The sequence below is a fragment of the Castor canadensis genome, chromosome 2, assembly GCF_047511655.1.
Source record: "Castor canadensis chromosome 2, mCasCan1.hap1v2, whole genome shotgun sequence".
Lineage (NCBI taxonomy): Eukaryota > Metazoa > Chordata > Mammalia > Rodentia > Castoridae > Castor > Castor canadensis.
Window position 1 is genome coordinate 183020089 of NC_133387.1, and position 20768 is coordinate 183040856.

A 20768-nucleotide genomic window follows, 5' to 3' on the forward strand; every position below is an offset into this window, starting at 1 on the left:
GCCCTGGCCTCAGGTGCCAAATCCCTTGTCTCCATCTAAATGACTTTGAAGGAGGAGTGTGAGCCAGTGGCACCAGCTGACACTAAGAAAGGGTAGGGGCAAAAAAGTCAAATGGTGGCCCAAGAGCAAGAGGGGCAAGTTGACCACGCAGATCAAACACACATCCTTTCAGGTGGCCACGCCTCAAGCCTGGACTTTGGCAAACTTGGTGAGGCAAGTGAGCCAGGCCTTGTCCAGCCAGCCACAGGTGCAGAGCTTGCTCATTTAGTCACTGTCACAGCCACCATGACCAGGAGGACCTGGGAGCTGTACCTGCTGCTTCTGCTGGGGCTGGGGCTGATGTCCCAGGAGGCCCTGCCCCCACCGTGTGAGAGGTAGGCCTGTAGGCGAGACTGGGTTGAGCCTCAGGCTCGGAGCATCAGCCCTTCAGAGGGAAGGCAAGAAAGTCAGGTCTCTTTATGTGGTAGGTTCTGTGCCAGGCACAGAACATCCAGTCCTGGGACCAGGGGTGCTGCTTGAAGCTGCCTCTGTACCACCCAGGAGCCCACTAGCTGATCCTGCCCTCCAAGCTGCTCCTTGATTGAGCACTGCTGTTCTCTCAATTGTTCTAGAAAGCTCTCTGCCCAGTTTCCCAGGCCTGTCAAGACCCCTGGGGTTAAGCCCTGATCTGATGTTCTCTGTGTGCCCCAGAGCAAGTCAGCTCCTCTTCCTGAGCCTCAGCTTCCATCAGAAAACACAGGAATGAGTGAGCCTAACCTCCTGCCAGACACAGGGTGTCGGCCACTGCTCAGTCCACATGGGCTGACAGAATTCTCTCCACACCACATACCTCACCAGCTCTTTCAGAACAGTGCAGACAGCTCAAGACAGAGAGAAGCGTGGTTCTCACCACAGCGAAGCCGGGACTGCTGGGGGAGGAACAGAGGGTGTTGGAGAGGATGAGGGCCTGTCTCAGCAGCAGCAGCATCAAGGAGCCGTCTCTGAGCAAGTGGGGAGAGAAACAGCCCAGGCGTGGAAGGTGCCGTGCTAAGGCCCTGAAGCACCTTTCAAGGGTCAGAAAGGCCCACAGGGCTGGGACAGAGATGGGAACAGGTCAGGGGTAAGAGGAGGCTCCAGCAAAAAGGGGACCAGGGTTCAGGCTCCAGCAGTAAGACAGGGGATGGTGCCAAGTGGGTCAATGGGGGGCATATTTTGAAAATCGAACAGTTAATGCTTGTGATGATCTTCTGTAGAGTGTGAGGGGAGAGGAAGTATTGGGACAATGAGTAGGCTGTGTCCCAAGTCTTGGTCATGACTCCACCGAGGCTGGGTGATGGAGTGTTTCGTCCAGTATTCATTAGTTTGCCAAGTGCCTCTGTGCGCATGCTGGACCTGAGGCCAGGGGTGTGCTCAGACCCCCTGCTGGTTACACACACACTCATGGCTTATTATCATGAGGACACACATACAAAAGCCATCGAAGGCACAAACATGTAGGGCAGATCCAGGAAAAAAGGAGTCTGGTCTCCCAGGTGTCCTCTCCCAGCAATTTCTACAGACAGTGCTTCCTTTTCCAGCCACACTGTGTGACGACAGTCTTGGCATGGAGTTTTTCTGGGGAGTCATTGAGAGAAGCATGGAGAGGCTGACCTCAGCCTTTAGGTCTCCACAGGTCAAACTGACTCTGATGGCAAAAGCCCCCAGCATAAACCACACCATTGGCATAAAATATGTGGCATGTCCAACGTCCCAGGTAGACCAAGACCCATGAAGCTACATATTCCAGTCAGTGTCTTAATGAAATCCTCTCAGCGTGGCTCAGGAACCAGAACTTTCTTTGCAATGTGCAGTGTCTGAGTGCAGCAGGCCTGTGGAGCCAGGCCTTCGCTACTTCATTACTTGCAGTATAAGGAAGAACTCACCTGTGTTTCTGGAAGGTAACCTAAAGCCCTTGGAATTTCACCCAGGAAGGAGTATCTTTGTTGTTCATGGTGGGCCCTTAAAGTTTAGGTGAATGCGGTGACTTCTGGTGGGCTAGGTAACTTATGCTCCCAAGATGACTCAGACTGAGGGGCAGGCTGTGCCAGGAACACTGGCTGTGTGTTGAGAGGGTTGGAAGGACATGCTACCCCGGCCCCTTGACCTTCAGGAAGGGGAGGATAGCTAGAGACTGTGTTCAACCACGTGACCAGTTGTTCAGTGACTCTTGTCTATGTAATGAGACCTGGATAAAAACTCTGAATTCCAGAGACTGGCAGAGCTTTCTAGTTGGGGACACACTGATGAGTGGGGGGGGGGGGTGAAGTGTTGTGATTCCACAGGAAAATGACACCAAATAGTGGTCAAGACTCTCAGACCCTTCTCCATCTGTCTGTGCCTCTCCGGCTTGTCCTGATTTGAAGCATAATAATAAAATTATAATCGTGATAATAAATTGCATTGCACCTTTGTAATAAACTATGATCATAGTACGGTGCTTTCCTAAGTTCTGAGTTCTGGCAGACTGAAATCTGAGGAGCTCGTGGGAACCCTCATGTTTGTCACCAGTCGGCCTGGGGATGATCTGGGTGACCCCTGAATTGGGGTGATCTGGGGACCCCTGAACTGGGGTGGCTGTTGTCAAAACGAGAGGGGGACGGTGTCACTGGGGACCAATCCCTTAACCTGTGGTGGAATCTGCATTAACTCCAGGTGGTTTGTGCCAGAATTAAGTTTCAATTGATGTCAGACAATGTGTGATGCACAAGAATGACACAGACTCACTGAAACATGTGGTTTGAGGAAGCAAAGGATGAAAGGTCAGGGGATGAGGACGTTTTAATTCCTGGGTGGTCAGAGTCGCCGAGGTATGCAGTAGCAATTGTGCTGCATTAAGTTACTGGAGGTTAAGTTTCCTTACTAGCAGAATTTAGAGATGCTGGATCCAGTTCCTGGGGGTTTGACCCTGATGAAAACTAATAAGGCAGTGCAAACTCATAAGGAAAAAGCAAATAGAGAGGCGGAGTGGCTCACACCTCTAATCCTAACCTGTCTGAAGGTAGAGATCAGGAAAATCGCCGTTCAAGTCCAGCCCAGGCAAAAAAAGTTCACAAAGCCCATCTCGATCTGTAAAAGAAGCTGGGCGTGGTGGTGTGCACCTGTCATTCCAGCTACGTGAGAAGTGTGAATAGGAGGATCAAGGTCCTGGTTGACGTGGGCATAAACCTGGGACCCTATTAAAAAAATAACTAAAGCAGCTAGTGGCTCATGCCTATAATCCAATTACTCAAGAGACAGAGGTCAGGAGGACCACAGTTCAAAGCCAGCCTGGGCAAATAGTTTGTGAGACCCTATCTCAGAAAAAAAAAACAATACAAAACAGGACTGGTGGGGTAGCTCAAGTGGTGGAGCCCCTATCTAGCAAGCACAAGACCCTGAGTCCAAACACCAGTACCACCAAAAAAAAAAATTAAAATAAAATAAAAAGCAAAACCTACTGGTGTTGCCCTAGTGAGGGCCACAGTTAGCAATGCAAGAATTGGTTTGAAGTGTGGCTGAAGCAGTAGAGTGCCTGTCTGGCAAGTGAGAGGCCCTGAGTTCAAATTCTAGTATTATAAAAAAAAAAAAAGCTGGTATGATTAAAGTGAAAGTTTGGGTGAACTTATGCACGCTAAGCATTTGCTCTACCACTGGGCTACACCTCCAGCCCCTGTTTGAATAGGGTTTCTGTGAATGGCTGTATTGTGGAAGTGGACGTTGTATCTACCAAAGAATGTTTTCCATGTTGTAAATAGTATCGTAAAGCAGCAGGCAGGGTAAATGCCCACATCAGGCAGTACCGATTACACATTCCAAGAGGGAATTAATAAGTGCGCAAAGGTCATTTACCTTGTGTGGAGTGTGGACTGGGCTTAGAGCAGCAGCCTTTGACACCTGCCTGGCACAATTGCTGAGACCTTGGACTGATGATTTCCAGCTGAGAGATAATTATTACCTTGTTATCAAATTTTATTTGAAATTGCCCCTAAAACTGGAGGACACAAGAAGACACTCCTGACACCTGACCGCCTATGGCACCTTGAGTGACGCTGGAGCAGAGGGAGGGCAGCACCCAGGAGAGGTTCCCTAAGGAAGCGTGCCTGCGTGGGGAATGCAGGACGCGGTGGGGACACGGAGGCACTCAGTGTGTTTAGAAGCAGGGGGTCTCTTCCCCTCCTACCCAAGATGCTGCCGGGCTCCACTGCCTTATAAAAGCTCGATGGACCCTCACAGCCCTTTGGTTTGTGAATGGCAGTTCTGAGGTGAACAAGCTGCATGCTGTTTGAAGGTTGCTGCTGTGAAGGCGGAGGAAAGAACAAATCAGCTCCGAGGGTGAAGTGCACGCCATCTGCCTCTGGGTTCGGGTTGTTACCAACTCTCAGGCTGTGACCTGGCTCATATCACTGGTAGTGACACTGGAGTTCCCAAGTTCGTGTCCTGGCACAGTCGATGATTGAAGATGCCAGACCAGGAGTTAAGAGTTAAAGCAGTTGGGCGCCAGTGGTTCACCTGTAATTCTAGCTACTCAGGAGGCAGAGATCAGGAGGATCAAGGTTCGAAGCCAGCTCAGGCAGATAGTTCATGAGACCCTATCTCAAAAAAACCCTTCACAAAAAAGGGTTGGTGGAGTGACTGTAGGTGTGAGCCCTGAGTTCAAACCCCAGTACTGCAAAAGAAAAAAAAAACTTAAGGCAAGCACAAAGTTTATTAAAAGGACAGTAAAGCAGCACACTGACAGGAGGGACTTAGTGAAAGAGCTAAGTCAAAGAAAGGCTGACGTCTAGGAGATGATATAGGGCGTTAATTGGCTTAATTCCAACTACTACTCTACCTTGAAATTATATTTCTGATTCGTTAGCGCCTAGTCAACTTATTAAATCTGATCACCTGTCCATCCCTCTCTTTATCAAACTGGCCATTCCGGAGGGTCTGATCAACTTGTCCTGATCTTGAGGTCTGCCATCCACATTGTGCAACTACATTTTGTTATTTTGGTAAGGGGATCATTATTTCTCTGGGAAGTCTGTTGTTTCCCATGCCTCCTTAGATGTCTGCTTTGAAAGTGCCTCCCTCATCCAAAATGGAGTCATCTCAGTCATTGCTTCCCTTACAGTAGAATAAGGAAAATTTGATTTATAAAGTCCGTGCCCTGTAGGATACAGCCCTATGGACCTCACTACAGAAATCTTAGGGGTGCATTAAAGCAGGATATGTTGGTGCCCATCAGAAGGACCTCTTTGTAGGATCAGAACATAATTGGGGGAGCAAGTGGCTATCTCTGTGTGTGTGCAGGAAGTGGCCATGAAATCAGGAGACACTGGGACCTGCAGCAGAGCAGAGCTGGGCCAAATGTAACCATATTTCTCATTCCCTCAAAGACATAAAATGCCAGTAAGGACTGTTCTGTCTGCCAACAAGAAAGGCAGAGACTGCTCACGGCTCTGGGGAAGATAACACAGGGTAGATACTAATGTCCAAAGTACTGCAATAGGACCAGGATAGAAGAAACTACACCAGATTGGGTGCTGGTGGTTCACACCTGTAATCATAGATACTTGGGAGGCTAAGATCAGGGGGATCAAGATTCAAGGCCAGCCTGGGCAAATAGTTCATGAGACCCTGTCTTCAAAATAGCCACAGCAAGAATGGACTGGAGGTGTGGCTCAAGAGATACCAGTGCCTGCTTTGCAAGCACAAAGCCCTGAGTTCAAAAGCTCCAGCCCCACCAAAAGGAAAAAAAAATGAAACTGAGTTACATTTCTTCAGAACAAGCACATACTTCACCTTTAGAGTAGTAGTTTACTAGAAAATGGAAGCACAGATAGAACATTTGTTGTCTACAACAAGGAAAGACAATGGCAGAAGACTGACTTACACAACTTCACAAGTGTGGGCTCACACTCAACCTAACAGGGACAAAGGTGTGTCCCTGTTACAGAGAGGCCTCTGCTTTTCTGGGGGCCTTAGGGAAGATGGGTGGGAGGAGGCTAGTCTGTGTATCCAATTCTTCCCATGGGGAAAGAGGATAGTGGGACTGTGATTTTTTTTCTTTTTCCCTGCATCATCTAAACTTTTTTTTCCTACCTGATGCAGTGGTCTTGTATCAGGACTGAAGCTACAAGTGCAGGAAGCAGGGATTGTTCCTGAACAAGAAAATATAACTGTGCCTTTAACCTTTATGTGACAATTCCAATGGGCCTGGCAGGGTAGGTTATACCTTCTCTTCATTTGGCAAAAATGGGGCTAGGGGTGAATGCAGCCACCTTGCCTACTGGTCCAGGCAGCCCACCAGTTCTGTACTTAGGTAACCTTGCCTTCGGTATGGCCTGAGGAGAGATATTTGCTAGACTAGCACTGGACCTGGAGAGTGGCTGAACCTAACATCTGTGAAATGTTTGAGTATAACTGGAAAGGAGTAACAGACAGAGGAGTAAGGACTGAGTAGATTCATAATAAACGCAGTGAGCGAATCCAGTACTACCTTAATGCATTCAAGGAGGCAGGAGAAAGAGATGCCATAGTCTGTTAGCTAAGTTACTCCCTCAATATGAAAGGTGAAGCTGTTTATTGCTGAGGACACCCCTGTGTTGACACCTGACAAGGTCAAATGAAAACCTTCGAACCTGAGTGGCCTTATAACACACTAGTTATAAATGACAACAGGACTGGTGATGTGACAACATCTTTTCACTCTTGTGTTTCGGATTTCATCTACCATAATTCAATACTGTAAAACACTGGCTTGCTGGTAATACTGTAGTCCTGTCGTTGGTGGTCACGAGTATCAGAGAATTAAGTTGAAACTTCCCATTTCCACCTCCTCACTAGCTCCTTTAAAGGGTAGGTCTATCACATTGATGCTGGTTATCTCTTTTAAAAAATGCCACACCAGCAGGGCACCGGTGGCTCATGCCTGTATCCCAGCTACTTAGAAGCCTGAGATTGAGAGGATTGGGGTTTGAGGCTATCCTGGGCAAAAAAGTTCATGAGACCCCATCCATCTTAATGGAAAAAAACTGGATGTGTGATGCATGTCTGTCATCCCAGTGTGACAGTGGGAAGCATAACTAGGAGGATCATAGTCCAGGCCAACCTGGGTAAAAAGAGAGACCCTATCTTCAAAATAACCAGAACAAAATAAGCTGGAGGTGTGGCTGAAGCAGTATAGTGCCTGCTTGGCAAGTGCGAAGCTGTGAGTTCAAACCTAGTACCACCAAAAAATTAAAATAAAATAAATAAATGGAAAATGCTATGGCAAATGCAGATGCTGAAAGAAATATGACTGTTTTTGTGAGAAGAGACCCATGGCCAAAGTCTAGGGATGGACTGTTGTACAATAGAGTGTGAGCTGTCTGCCAGTGGCTCATACTTACACTCCTAGCTACTTGGGAGGCTGAGATTGGGAGGATCAAGATTGGAGACTGTCTCAGGCAAATAGTTTGCGAGACCCCCATCTTCAAAATAACAGAGCAAAATGGACTGGAGGTGTGACTCAAGGGATAGAGAACTTGCTTTGTGAGTATGAAGCCCTGCCCCCCAAAAAAAGTGTGTCCATCTTTTCACCTGAGTCTCTTAGCAATAACCCCTAAGCTCTTGAGATTTCCCAAATGATAGGAGTGTCTTGCTACTCATGGTGAGCTACTGCTAGGTATGCTAAGAAGATGATTCAGGAAGGAGGCAAGCCCGAAACTCTGGACACCAGAGATCAGTAGAGCTTCCAGGTGGTTGAACACAAGATGTGTTCTGATTCCATGGGGAAAGGACACAGGAGGTGGGTATTCAGGACCTTCCCAGACTTCACCCTAAATGTCTATTCATTTATCTGACCCTGATTTGTATCCTTATGATAAAACCATAATTGTAAGTTTCTGTATTCTATGACTTGTTCTATCAAATTATCAAACTTATTGCCACCCCCAGATCTGCAGCCAGTTGGCCCAAAGTGTGAGCAGCCTGGAGACCCCCAGACTTGTAGCTGGCATGTAAAGTGAGGATGGTTTAATAGCCTGTGCCCTGAAACCAATGGAGTCTGAATTGCTATACCATGGCCCCTCTGGCCCTGGGCATCTCCACTTAGGACAGAATTTAATACAGGAATAGCATCAATCTTATTCTGCCTAATATTTGGAGCAATAGATGGAAGCTAGGGATATCTTAAAGAAGCAATCTGACCGATGAAGCTGCTGTGTATATGCTCATGCTTTGCACTAAATTGATTACACATTGCCTTCTATATCTGCGTTTGTACCTCATGATAAACCTGTACAGAACTATTTGGTGTAGAAACTAGTTAAAGTTCTCTCTCAGGCTGTCGATTTCCATTGGTATTACATCCTGAGGAAGCTATCATGCAATCTCCCAATATACTGAGTCAACACCATCAGTATTGTCACGTAAGCTATTTATAGTAGGTGGTTCAATCTTCTCAGCAACGTCAGCGTTAGTCCATAGGATAGTATGGTCATAGTACAATTCAGTTTCATTACAGATGAGTCTATAACAATTACATAGGTATTTTTTAGGCCTTCCCAAGGGAATGGAATCTTGCCCATATACCAAATATTATGAACAGGCACCAATGAAAGTGGCATGATTTGGTTGTCCCTAGATTCTAGGTGGGCTGGGAACAAAGCCAGTCACCCTGTCGCAATTCATAGGTTATACTAAGATAGGTCTCTGTTGTGTGTTATATATTATAGCCCAGCCCCTGCTGCAGGAGGACATAGGTGGTATTCAGAATGTTCCCTGTCCTTGCTAGTGTCCCACGGGACACTAGCTTCTGAGCCTTGAAGCAAGGGCAATCACAGTGCATCAGTGCCCAGTGCAGGTGCTTCGTGAATCTCAGCAAGAGAAGGGCCATTGTCCCTTGGCCCCTGGTAGCCAGATGGAGGACATTGTCCATGACTACTTCAGCCCTAATCTGTATTAGATAGTCAGAGACCCTTTTAGATCAAGATGTAGTGGTGCGTGCCTGTAATCCCGGCACTCAGGAGGCTGTGGCCAGCCTGGGCTACATAGTGAAACACTGTCTCAAAAACAAAACAAAAGGGCTAGCAGAGTAATTTAAGCAGTAAGAGTGCCTGCCTAGCAAGCATGAGGCCCTGGGTTCAAACCCCAGTGCTGCCAAAAAAAAAAAGGGGGGGGGAGCGTTGCTGGTGGAGTGGCTCAAGTGGTAGAGTGCCTGCCTAGCAAGTTTGAGGCCCGAGTTCAAACCCCAATACTGCCAAAAAACAAAAATAAAACAAAAAAAGTCAAAGGAGCCATCTTTCTTTATTCTGGTGAGTAGCTCTCTGTCCGCAAAAGCAAGGGTAATCTGCGCTCGCAGGTAGCACCCTGTGGTAGGGTGGCCACGCTGCTGTGCTGTATTTTGCCCATTATAATCAGAAACTGTGTGACTACTGCATGGTACTGGGGATGGAACCCATGGCCTTGTGTGTAATAGTCCAGTGCTGTACCATTGAGCCAAAGTCCCAGCCCCATAACCGTGGACTTTCTAAGCGCTTGATTATCAAGGTTTACAGTTACACGGTGATTAATCTGCCACTCAGCAAACCACCCAGTCCAAAGGCCCAGTGCTGAGCAGTTCCTGGAAACTCCTTCCCCGATGCTCTGCTCTTCTCTAAGCAGATGTCACCGAACCTACAAGTCCATAGACTACCACATCCTAGCCTCACATTCCGCCCTCTGCAACCAGTCCAGCTCCTCACACTATGGCCAGAACATCTGCCAGAGCTGGGCCACTCAGGATTGCAGGTGCACCTCATCAGGCTCCAAAAGCAGGCGTGCTTTCGACCACTGCCTTCTGCCTCCTTTCAGGCTTCTGGCAAAATCATGCTGAGACCACACTACTCTCCTGTTCTGAGCCTCTTCCAGGCACCAGTGGGATGTGGCATTTCCCTCATCACATAACCATTTGTTCGTTTCTTTACCCTCAGCTACTCTTTCTCCTTCTCTCCATTTGCTGTGGATTCTAACCAGCCGTTTCCATCTTTGGGAGGGGCATTAGGTTCAGCCACTGTGCCAGCAGCAATGCCTCCTCCTCCATCCTCTCACTAGGGTGTGGTTGCAGAGCGCCAGAAGTAGTGGACAGAAGTAGAAGCACTGGACTTCCAGGCAGTGTCGCTGCAATCCCTGACGACCCCGGTGTAGCACGATGTGGGGTGGCACAACTTGAATAAAGGTGGCAGGCTCCAGTTGGAGTGTCTTACTTGGGAATCTTCTTGCTTCTGACACCACAGCTGCAGTCCTGGTCCTGGGGCCACTGCATCAGTTAGGAAAAAAGGAGTTGAGGTGATGTGGGGGAAAACTGCATGGTCACACCAGCAACCTCTCCTATCCCCCTTTTCTTTGATCCCTTCCCCCGCCAAAAAAAGCAGCAGAGTCCATCCAGTGAGCGCCCTCCTTTGTCCACTTGTGCTGTGCAAGCACACTGTCGTGAAGGCTTGTCAGCTCTCTCTTCATGCCTCTGGTTTTCAGACAATCAATGCTTGAATCAATGCTCTAATTCAGACCATTCCTGTGACACGACACGAGTGTGATGTGACGTCACTTGCCCATTTCTGGCCACTAGGGACTGTGCACTGTGTTTCTTAATCTGAAGAAATGTAGCCCAGGGTTCACATTGGTGCAGTCTCATCTGGTCCACAGCAGCAGCCTGTGATAGAATTTCAAGCATATCTACATCCAGCATGCACAGCTACTCTAATGCCCCCCTTTAATATCTATAGTGCTTTCCAGAATATTAAGCTCCTTACTGGCATCCATTTAATAGTTCACTGCCCATCTGCCAGGCTATTGGCCACTGCCCATGAATCAGTAAAAACCCACACGTAGGGGCCTTTATCATTCAATTCTATCATTGTTGTAGGGACAAATGCAATGCAATGCAAGTCACTAGGCTCCTTGTTTTCACCTTCTTCAAAGAGTCTCCATTGCCAGATGTGGTACATGCCTGTAATCTCAGCTATGTGGAAGATGTAGGTAGCAGGATAGAGGTTTGAATCTAGCCAGGCAAAAAGTGCAAGACCCTATCTGAAAAATAACTTTAGCAAAAAAGGCTGGAGGCAAGGCTCAAGTGATAGGGCATCTGTGTAGTGTGAGGTCTTGAGTTCAAAGCCCAGTACCACAAAAAAAAAAAAAAAATGAAGAAAAAAACCTGATTCTCCCTCAACAAAGGGAGTGGTCTCCAAACCAGCTGCTGTGTCTACACCTAAGCCCAGCACTCCTACTTAGGACCATGAGCAAGCTAGTGATTCTCTCTCAAATGCTGTCCCTTATTCACTACATCAGGAAATTTTCTGCTCCAAGTTCTCAGAGACCTCTGCTGGGTGCAATTCACAGGCTCTTCCCACAATCCCTTCCGATCAGGCCCACAGGAGGCCGTTATAGCACATCCTCGGCCTCCAGCTCCTAACGTGCTAAGCTCCTTCTGTCCACCGGACATTCTGTGTGGCCAGGCCATTGTATAGCTCCTTTGCTGCACAAAGACCTTGATCTCCTAGCCTTGTATGTCACTACCACTCACACACTGCTACCAGCACGCACATTCAAACATGCACACACGTGCACACGCACACACACACACACACACACACACACACACACACACAGCCCTGTCCAGCCCCAGGGAACACTTCCTGAGTAGTCTTCCCCAGACTCTCTTCTGACCGCTTCTACCTCTGACTGCCTCTGCAGCCAGATTTACTGCCAAGGGGAGCTCCTGCACCAAGTTCAGATGGCCAAGCTCTACCAGGATGACAAGCAGTTTGTGGACATGTCCCTGGCAACAGCTCCAGGTAAGGCTGTCTCACCTTCTCCTGAATCTTCTATCCAAAGAAGAGCAGCGTGAGGCCCCTCTGATCAGGACGGGGTGCAGAGCACCCTGCTGACCCCTCCCTGCCACCTACTCCTACTCTCCAGACCAAGTGCTGCAGCGCTTCAGAGAGCTGATGGAGGTCCACAACCGCAGCGTCCCCAGGCAGCAGCTGCAGGAGTTCGTCCAGCAGCACTTCCAAGATGTGGGGTTGGAGCTGGAGCCCTGGACCCCTGGGGACTGGAAAGAGAGGTGCAACTCTGGACAGGGGACAGGAAGAGGGCCCTTCAGACAGGGCTGTGTCCCTGAACCCTGTGGGCCTGCTCTCTTCCAGCCCCAAGTTCCTGCAGAAGATCTCGGATGCCAAGCTGCGTGTGTGGGCAGAGGAATTGAATCAGATCTGGAAGAAGCTGGGGAAGAAGGTAGCTGTGTCCCCAGGCCACCCTGATGGTACTGAGGGTGGGAGATGACTGTACCTGCTGGGGCCCACAGCACCCCAGAGCACAGATGTTTCTGGAGAACACAGCCTCTCCTCTGGGGCCCCAGTAGTAGTCCCCTAGAAAGAACTCATGAAGTCAAAAGGGGAGCATAGCTTCTAAGACGTCATCTCCTCCAGGCAGTCGCCCAGCTCCAGACAAACCTGGCCTGTGGTGAGCAGTGCTCAGCTCAGACCCTAGGACTTACCTCCTTTCTCTGAGACCCAGAGAGGCTGGTGGTTTGCCCCAGGCTGCCCAGGACCACCGAGCTCTCTCCTAATGCTTGGCCCAGGGCCTGGCACTCCCTGGCTCCCAGAGCTGCTCAGGGCTCCTCTGCAGCTGGCTGCCTTCCTCACCAGCCCCGGGGCCAGGTGGGACGTCACCAAGCCCCGTTCTGCTGCCGCCCTAAAGCTTCCCACAAAAATCACATGCATCTAGAACTTGCCAGAATGGTAGAGGGAGGACCCAATGGCACTGCACAAGCTCCTGCCCTGGGTCTCCCTCAGTCATGTCCCTTCACATTCACTGCACCTGGGGAAAGGGGCAGGGGTTTTGTCCACCTGGGCAGAGAATGGGAGGGGAGGGCTGACCCTGGTGGTGGCAGCAGAGTCAGAGGAAATGGTGACTAGCTCCCCTTACCCACTTAGCCCCATCTGGGTCACAACAATAGCCACTTTCTGTTGGTCACTTTTCTGGTGCCATGCTGAATGACCCGGGTTTCTACACACCATAAAGTTGAGCCAAGACCCCAGAGGCCAGCAAGTGTGGGTGAAAACACCAACGCTCCCAGCCACTGGCCCTGACCACACAGTGGTATAGCAGCAGAGACAGAGCCTGTCCCCACAGTCATGGCTACCAAGGCCCCTGCCCTCAGCCTCCTGTGGCCTCCTCTGTCATAAAGATGCTAGGCTTCCTGTCCGTGCCCTCTCCCTTGACTGCAGATGAAACCAGAGATTCTCAGCCACCCTGAGAGGTTCTCGCTGATCTACTCAGAACACCCTTTCATTGTGCCTGGAGGGCGCTTTGTCGAGTTCTATTACTGGTGAGTGTCCATGCCTGAGAGACGGAGGGTGGGGGGGGGTGGGGGGGTGATAATGATGGGGAACCCAGAGCCAGCCCCTTGTGGGCTTGCTGTACAGGGCAATGGTGGTGGTGGGGTGACACCTGACTGACCCTCCCCCCAGGGACTCCTACTGGGTCATGGAGGGTCTGCTTCTCTCTGAGATGGCTGAGACGGTAAAAGGCATGCTGCAAAACTTCCTGAATCTGGTGAAGACGTAAGTGCACCCCCGGGCTGGGGCTGGAGGAGAAGCAGAAGTCCTGGGGCTTGGAGCTGGACTTTTCTTGGCCCAGCTGCTGGGCAGACGCATCAAGCAGGATCCTTCTTGGCAGCTATGGGCATATCCCCAATGGTGGGCGCGTGTACTACCTGCAGCGGAGCCAGCCTCCACTCCTGACCCTCATGATGGACCGCTACTTGACTCATACCAACGACATCAGCTTCTTAGAGTGGGTGTCCTATCCCATGTTGTCCTGCAGACATGTCCCATACCTGAGACTTACCAGGGCCAGGTTTGGGGGCTGTGTCCCTGTGCTGAGGTGCTGCCTGGCTCTACCCTAGGGAGAATATTGAGACCCTAGCCTTGGAATTGAACTTCTGGACTGTGAACAGAACCATCTCTGTGAACTCAGGGGGAGAGACCTATGTCTTGAACCGCTATTATGTCCCTTATGGGGGACCCAGGTGAGGAACTGGTCTGCCCACCTATTAACCTCTTGTCTGGTCGCTCTGGTTTGAGCCAGAAGTGAGTCCCCAGAAGGACTTGGGGCTAGAGGAGTGACAGTCTGGCCTATCAGATGGTGACACTGAGAGTCCTTGGGGGCCCCAGAGCTGTGGGGCCCAAGGGCAGCTGAGTCAAGAGGGCTGGGCCTCCTGCTTGAGCGCCTTCTTAGTGCCAGGCTGTCCACCCCTCCTTTTGCCAGGCCGGAGTCCTACAGCAAAGATGAAGAGTTGGCAGATACCTTGCCAGAAGGTGGGCAGCAGTAGGGTAAGGGAGGGCTGAGGGCAGAACCCTGGGCCTCTGTAGTGTGCATCAGGCTTTGGTCTGCTGCTGCCTTTTCCTGTGGCCAGGTCTGATCTGGGTTCCTTCTCTGTCCTCACAGGGGACCGGGAGGCTCTGTGGGCTGAGCTCAAGGCTGGGGCCGAGTCTGGCTGGGACTTCTCTTCACGCTGGCTTGTCAGAGACCAAAATCCTGACCTGCTCAGCAGCATCCGAACCAGCAAACTGGTGCCTGTGGACCTGAACGCCTTCTTGTGCCAAGCGGAAGAGCTCCTGAGCAACTTCTATTCCAGACTGGGTGAGCACCAAAGGGGAAGGGCAGTCCAGCTAGGGTGCTGCCTCTGCTTGGCAATGGAACTGGAGATGGAAGGACCCTGGGGTGAAGGGCTTCCCAGCTTACTCAAACCCTAACCTGGTAGAACCCATCCTTATTCTCACACTTCCCTTCCCTTGGTGCTATGAGGGCCTCTAGGTCTTGTAAAGACACCCCAGTCCTACATCCAAGCCCTCTCCACTCTCCAAAGCTGACCCCAGGGCCCCTCAGCCAGGGAGCTCCACACAGCCCAGAGGATGAACTCAGGGAACAGACCAGTGAAGCCCTGGGATCACTGCAGGGCCATTTGCTCAGGAACTCCAGGACTAGAAGGATGAAGTGTGGTGGGTTCCTGGTGGTCTCTTAGCCCTTTGGGGGGGAACACAAATGGAGCCATCTAAGGCCCAATGTCCAAGGGCAAGACCCTACCCGCTCAAGACTGAAGCCAGTGACCACCAGGGAAGGACTCCCAGGCCACCAAGTACAGAAACTTGCGGGCACAGCGCTTGGCTGCCATGAAGGCCATACTTTGGGATGAGCAGAAAGGCGCCTGGTTCGACTATGACATTGAGAACGGGAAGAAAAACCTGGAGTTTTACCCATCCAACCTCACCCCACTTTGGGCCGGATGCTTCTCTGACCCTGGTGTCGTGGACAAGGCTCTGCAATACCTGGAGGTGAGGGGACAGGGACACATCTGCCCCCCTGGAGGCAAGACTGGCCCTTCCTGACTGAGCAGGGACTTGGCAGGGGCAGCCACTCCCTGCTGTCTGTGCCTGACTTAGCCTGCAGGTCCCACTGGGGCCACAGAGGGGCAGCTGAGAAGGGCCAGGAAGGGCACATCTGGCTGGCACTCGCAGTCACCACAGTGCCTGGAAACTTCTAGGACAGCAAGATCCTGACCTACCAGCATGGGATCCCGACCTCTCTCTCCAACACAGGCCAGCAGTGGGACTTCCCCAATGCCTGGGCTCCCTTGCAGGACTTGATCGTCAGAGGTAGGGAGGCAGGCACGAGGCCACCAGGGCCTGGCCCCAGGATGTGGGGGTCAGTGCCCAGGTTCTGGGGAGACACGGACAAAGGATGCAGGGCCCTCAGCCTTTTCCTGGCTTCTCTGCTCTCCTGGCCTCCCCCTCAGCAAACACGTCCTCTCCACCTGTCCAGTGGCACCATCTCCCTCCCTTCCTCTACACCTAGTCCCTGGATGAAGGCCCATGGGTCCAGACCACCATGAGGACAGGAAGACCCAGCCTCTTCCCCACCCTGGGTAGAGAAAGGCCCGGGCCTCTGCTCTGCCTGGGATGCTGGTTCTGAAATTGCAAGTCTTCTCTGGGGTGGGGTCTAGGCTTGGCCAAGTCAGCTTCCCCCGGCACCCAGGAAGTAGCTTTTCAGCTGGCCCAGAATTGGATCAGAACCAACTTTGATGTCTACACCCAAAAGTCAGTCATGTATGAGAAGGTGAGCTGGCAGTGTTGTCCCTCTGTCCCACCAGGGCCTCCTCCCCAAGGTGAGGTGGGGAAGGGTCAGGCTCTGCCAGGCCCAGGCCAGCCCAGCTAGGACAGTGGCGACACCCAGTGGCCATTGTGGGGCACTGCAGAGACCAGAGCTACAAGCCAGAGCATCTTCCTCCCAGGGCTCCCCTGGCTTGTTGCCCCTGGGACTGAGGTGGTGGGCTTGGGGGGCAATGCTTGACATACAGCCTGTTCTCTTGTCCCCAGTATGACATCAGCGATGGTGGACAGCCAGGTGGTGGAGGGGAGTATGAAGTTCAGGTGAGTGGGCCCTGGGGTGAGCTGGCCACACCCTGTAGGGACCTCCTGGGCTCTGCTGTCGTCCACAACTGACATGAGCCCCTGTAGAACTCACTGTGGTCACCTGTAAGTCACCTGCACGGGGAGGAGCCGATTGGGCCAACTTAGTGCCCTTGGGGTGGGCAGGGCCCCAGGGAAAGGAGATCCCACACCCCCAAAACGGGGCTTTGGGTCCCCTGCTATGTGGACCTGCTGGCCTTGCCTCTCTCCAGGAAGGGTTTGGGTGGACCAATGGAGTGGCACTGATGTTCCTCGACCGCTACGGTGACCGGCTGACCTCAGGGTCCCCGCCATCCCACCTGGTGTCCCACTGTCTGGTGGCCACTTTTCTGCTCAACATCCTGCTGGGCTTCTTGCCATGGTGACATGAGGATGAGGATGAGGAAGCACAACCTCACTGCCTGCCTCCACCTACCTGTACTTTCTCCTCTGGCCCCATCTCCAGTCTCATTAAACCTCTTGATCCTCCCCTCCCTGTTCCTGGTTCTCCTGCCTCCATCTCCCAGCTGTCTGTTTACAGAGCATCAGGTACAGGGTGGGGACGTGAGGTCAGGGGCTGCAGCCTGAGTCCCTCCTGGAACATTTACTAGGGTGTAGATCTTGTTCTGGGGAAGATTAAGCTCTACCACCCCAAGTACCGGCTGATACCCAACCCATCCTGGTCTTCCACACACTTACAGAGTCCAAAATGCTTTATTGTTCTGCTGAAATGTTTACAAATACTGCAAAACTCCCATCCCAGACCCAGGCGACCAAGGGCCCAGTGCTGGGGAGGAGGGCTTAGTGTTAAGGCGCAAAGGGTTGAGGCCAGCTGGAGGCTTGACCCTCCCCTCTTTTTCTGTCATCCTTTGGAGGTTGAAGAGAAGGTGGCCACAGCTCAGGGCCCTCTGCCTCTGGCTCTCCCTCCACTCACTCATTCCCTCCGGGGGGACCCTGGGCACCGTGCTTCTGTCAGGAACTCAACCCCGTCAGGACCAGAGGAGGGCCCTCCTAGCTTCCTCTGCCAATCAAATTGCTGCTTTTCTGGAGGTGGGTCCCCTGGTGTCATCCCTTCTGGCTCTAAGCAAGGCACGAGTGGAAGGGAGAAGGCTGGAATAGGGGGCCGGAGACACAGGCAGGGGGCAGGGAGGTGTTCAGTCCCCTCCTGCCATGTGAGATGCCCATGGGCATGGGCTGGAGAGATGACGGCACATACATACCCTCACATGCCCTCACATACCCTCACATACCACAGCTGAAGCAGTGAGCTGAGCCATGGAGCTAGCCACAGCAGTTAGTACGTAACCATGACGATGAAGTAGTCACCATGGCGACCATGGTGATGGGTCTGCAAAGGGGATGGGGCTGGGACCTCAAGGATGATACCTGAGGTCTCTGGCCTCTGAGCAAAGTAATGAAAAGTACAAATGAAGGAGAACAGCGAGGCAGAGCAGGGCTGAGCAGTGCTTCTCCTGAGCTGCTACCCTACTCCAGATGTGGCTCTTCTGCTCAGCCCCCTGGACCCCTACAGAGGGGTTGGGGCAAGAGGGGATCTTTGGCAGATTCTGGTACCATAATTTGTCCTTTACAAAAAGAAAACAGGCTGTAGAGAGCAGATGCCAGGTCAGAGTTGAGAGGCCCTCTCTGTGACAGCTCCTCAGGCCTGCATGCCCAGGAGGGACCCTAAAACTTCTGGGCTCCTGGGAGGCAGCAAAGTCGGCCCCCACCCCTTCCTCTCTGGCTGGTTCTTCAAGGACCTGAACCCAGAACCTCACAACACCAGGCTCCTCATACATCATTACAAAGTCTTCTTACACAAAAGCCCCTGGAGCATGAGGGCCAGCACCCAGTGTGCAACTCTCTCCAGGTGACTCAGCATGAGTCCTGGGCTGCCATGGGGGTCAAGAAGACCACGGTGGTCAGTTCATGAACTGAGTGTAGCCCTCAGCCCCTGTGACAATGACATCCATCCAGATGCGCATGGCCTCTGCAGATGGGGCCACCATGTAGTACAGTCGGTCATGGGTCTTCACGCAGAAGGTGAGGGCTGGGTTTGGGCTCTGTTGAGGGAAAAGCAGGTCTAAGATGGGGTTCACCCATGCCCAGAACATTCCCCTCACCTGCCTCTTGTCTGCCTCTCCCCTTACAGTCCCCAGGAAGCCCTGGAGCTTAGGGCTGAGTTCTAAATAGGCCTGAAGCCTAGTCCCAACTGAGCCCATGTGGGCCCAGGCTGTTTTGACCTCTCAAAGCCCTTGGGACCCAGGCAGAGGTGTATCCTGCTAGAAGCATTAGTTCTTGGCACCCTTTAGGATCAAATGAGAGTACAAGAGAATCAATCACAAAGGGCCAGGGAGGACCAGAGCCCCCCTCAGCAGAAAAGAGGATGCTGGACTAGAACCCCAGAGAAGCAGAGGTCAGGGCTGGGTGGGGTCAGAGGGCTGCTGGGAGGGAGGCTGGCTTGCATTAGGGCCGCTGGCTCGGCCTCAAACATCTCCTTTCATCAACTCTCCTTTTGGTCTTTGTGCCCCTCCCCCCTTTTAGCTTTCCCTGCTGTGTTGCTTGTGCCCACAGGGTGACCTCTGCTGCCAGTGCCAGTGCAGGAAGCAACAAGCAGGACTCAACCAGAGGCACTCCTTGCTTCCGCTCTGCCCTCAGACCTAGGGCAAATTAGAGAGATGGAGGAAGATGTCAAGGGTCAGAGGCTGGTGGGCATAGAAGGGGTTAATGTGCACAGTTCTGGTTACAGGCCCATGGGAGGGGTACCTCAGTCACCATAGTGAAGCAGAAAAACCTCTTCTGGGAAGGGGAGAGGGAGAAAAGGAAAATTAACAAAGAGAAGGAGGAATGGGCCCAAGCCTCTGCAGAGGGCAGGCTGGAGGCCTCTGCTCCCAGAGCCCTGCTGGGCCATCCCTTCCCCATGGCTGTCCCTGCTGCCCTCCCTCTGATGTCCTCCACCTCTGACCTTGGCTGCACTGCGCAGGTGGTCATAGTACACCTCTTCGATGGCTTGGAAGTAGATGACACCCTTCAACTTCGTCTCATGCTTATCTGCAAAGGAATAAGGGTTGGGCTAAGGAGGCCAAAGCATAGAGCACCACGGCCCTGAGTTCCCCCATCTGGGAAATGTGGGGACAGTCCTGGCCCCCCAGGACTCCCAACACAGAGCCCCACAGGACACAGCAGTGCTCGGTCTCGCTCATAATTAAGAGAAATGCAAATTAGAACTCTACTGAGGAGCTGGGCTTGGTGGCTCACACCTGTAACCCCAGGTACTTGGAAGGTGGAGATCAGGAGGATAGAGATTCAAGGCCAGCCTGGGCAAAAAAATTAGTGAGACGCCATCTCAACCAACAAACCAGGCATGATGAAGTGTATCTGTCGTACTAGCTACGAGGGAGGTCACAGGTAGGAAGATCACAGTCCAAAGCTGGCCCTAGGTAAAAACATGAGACCCTGCCTGAAAAATAACTAAAATGAAAGGCCAGGGGCATGGCTCAAGTGGTAGAGCACCAGCCTACAAAGCACAAGGCCCTGAGTTCAAATCCAAATCCCAAAGAAACACCTCTAGTGAGATGCTCCTGTTCACCTATCAGAATGGTAAAGATACACAGCGTGCTTTCAGCATGGCTGTGGTGGAAAACAGGAAGTCTAATAAAGACAGGTGGGAGTAAAACTCTTATGGACAATTTGGCTACATCTATGAAAATTAAAAAAGACGCCAGGCATGGTGACCCACACCTGCAATTCCAACGCTCAGGATGCTGAAGCAAAAGGATCAAGAGTTCGAAGCCAGCCTGGACTACATAGTGAGACCCTGTCTCCACATGAATAAATAAATAAGCAAACAAATAAATAAGTAAATTAGAAAGGTATTTGCCCTTTGACCTACTGATTATACACATAAGAATTTATCTTACGTGTGTACAAAATGACAAATTTACAAGATTATTCACTGCAGTTTGCTTGTAGAAAAAGACTAAACGAGCTAAGCATCCATCCAGTGGGGTTGGACTAATAAGTTCTAGTGTACCATGGATGGAATATGACTCAGCTGTTAAACACAATGGTACAGAATTATCTGACACAAGGATAGAGTGAGAAATAAATCTATCCAGTACACCTAGTTATAGATATATTTGACCCCGAAAGACATCTAAGACACATTAGGAAGGAAGAAGGTATGTTCTTTACCTTTTGTGTAAGAAAAAGGGGTAAGCACATGTGTTCACGTTACCTATAGCAGGTAGGGGCATATTTCCCAACTTAAACTTTCCCGTGTATTTTGATTTTTGAACCATATGGTTCCATTTACCTCCTGCT

The 20768-nt window shown here is 51.3% G+C and overlaps 2 protein-coding genes across 23 annotated transcripts in view; one reads left to right on the forward strand and one right to left on the reverse strand.

The window, feature by feature from the left end:
• Nucleotides 1–285: 285 nt before the first annotated feature.
• Nucleotides 286–17051, forward strand: LOC109681323 (trehalase). The gene is made up of 15 exons (XM_074066626.1): nt 286–374; nt 11692–11792; nt 11917–12061; nt 12144–12231; nt 13227–13327; nt 13470–13562; nt 13678–13794; nt 13907–14029; nt 14269–14318; nt 14449–14643; nt 15118–15335; nt 15545–15656; nt 16004–16116; nt 16377–16430; nt 16682–17051. Exons 1-15 carry the CDS (start codon nt 286–288, stop codon nt 16832–16834), a joined length of 1752 nt encoding a protein of 583 aa, XP_073922727.1. The 3' UTR covers nt 16835–17051.
• Nucleotides 17052–17143: 92 nt separating this feature from the next.
• The window catches only part of Phldb1 (pleckstrin homology like domain family B member 1), a 46540-nt gene continuing 42915 nt past the window's right edge, over nt 17144–20768 (reverse strand). For all 22 annotated transcript variants that reach the window (XM_074066605.1, XM_074066603.1, XM_074066608.1 and 19 more), the window contains 2 exons: nt 19411–19496; nt 17144–18508 (listed from right to left, as the gene is read on the reverse strand). In XM_074066605.1, coding sequence (XP_073922706.1) covers nt 18368–18508; nt 19411–19496 — 227 coding nt within the window. In that variant the 3' untranslated portion in view covers nt 17144–18367. The remainder of the gene's footprint in view (nt 18509–19410; nt 19497–20768) is intronic.

What these genes read in the sequence shown, in the direction of transcription:
- LOC109681323 (XM_074066626.1), top strand. Translation starts at nt 286, where the DNA reads ATGACCAGGAGGACCTGGGAGCTGTACCTGCTGCTTCTGCTGGGGCTG. An exon ending in AACGACATCAGCTTCTTAGA is followed by an intron (nt 13,795 to 13,906) that starts GTGGGTGTCCTA and finishes GCTCTACCCTAG; the next exon opens with GGAGAATATTGAGACCCTAG. An exon ending in GAGGGGAGTATGAAGTTCAG is followed by an intron (nt 16,431 to 16,681) that starts GTGAGTGGGCCC and finishes GCCTCTCTCCAG; the next exon opens with GAAGGGTTTGGGTGGACCAA.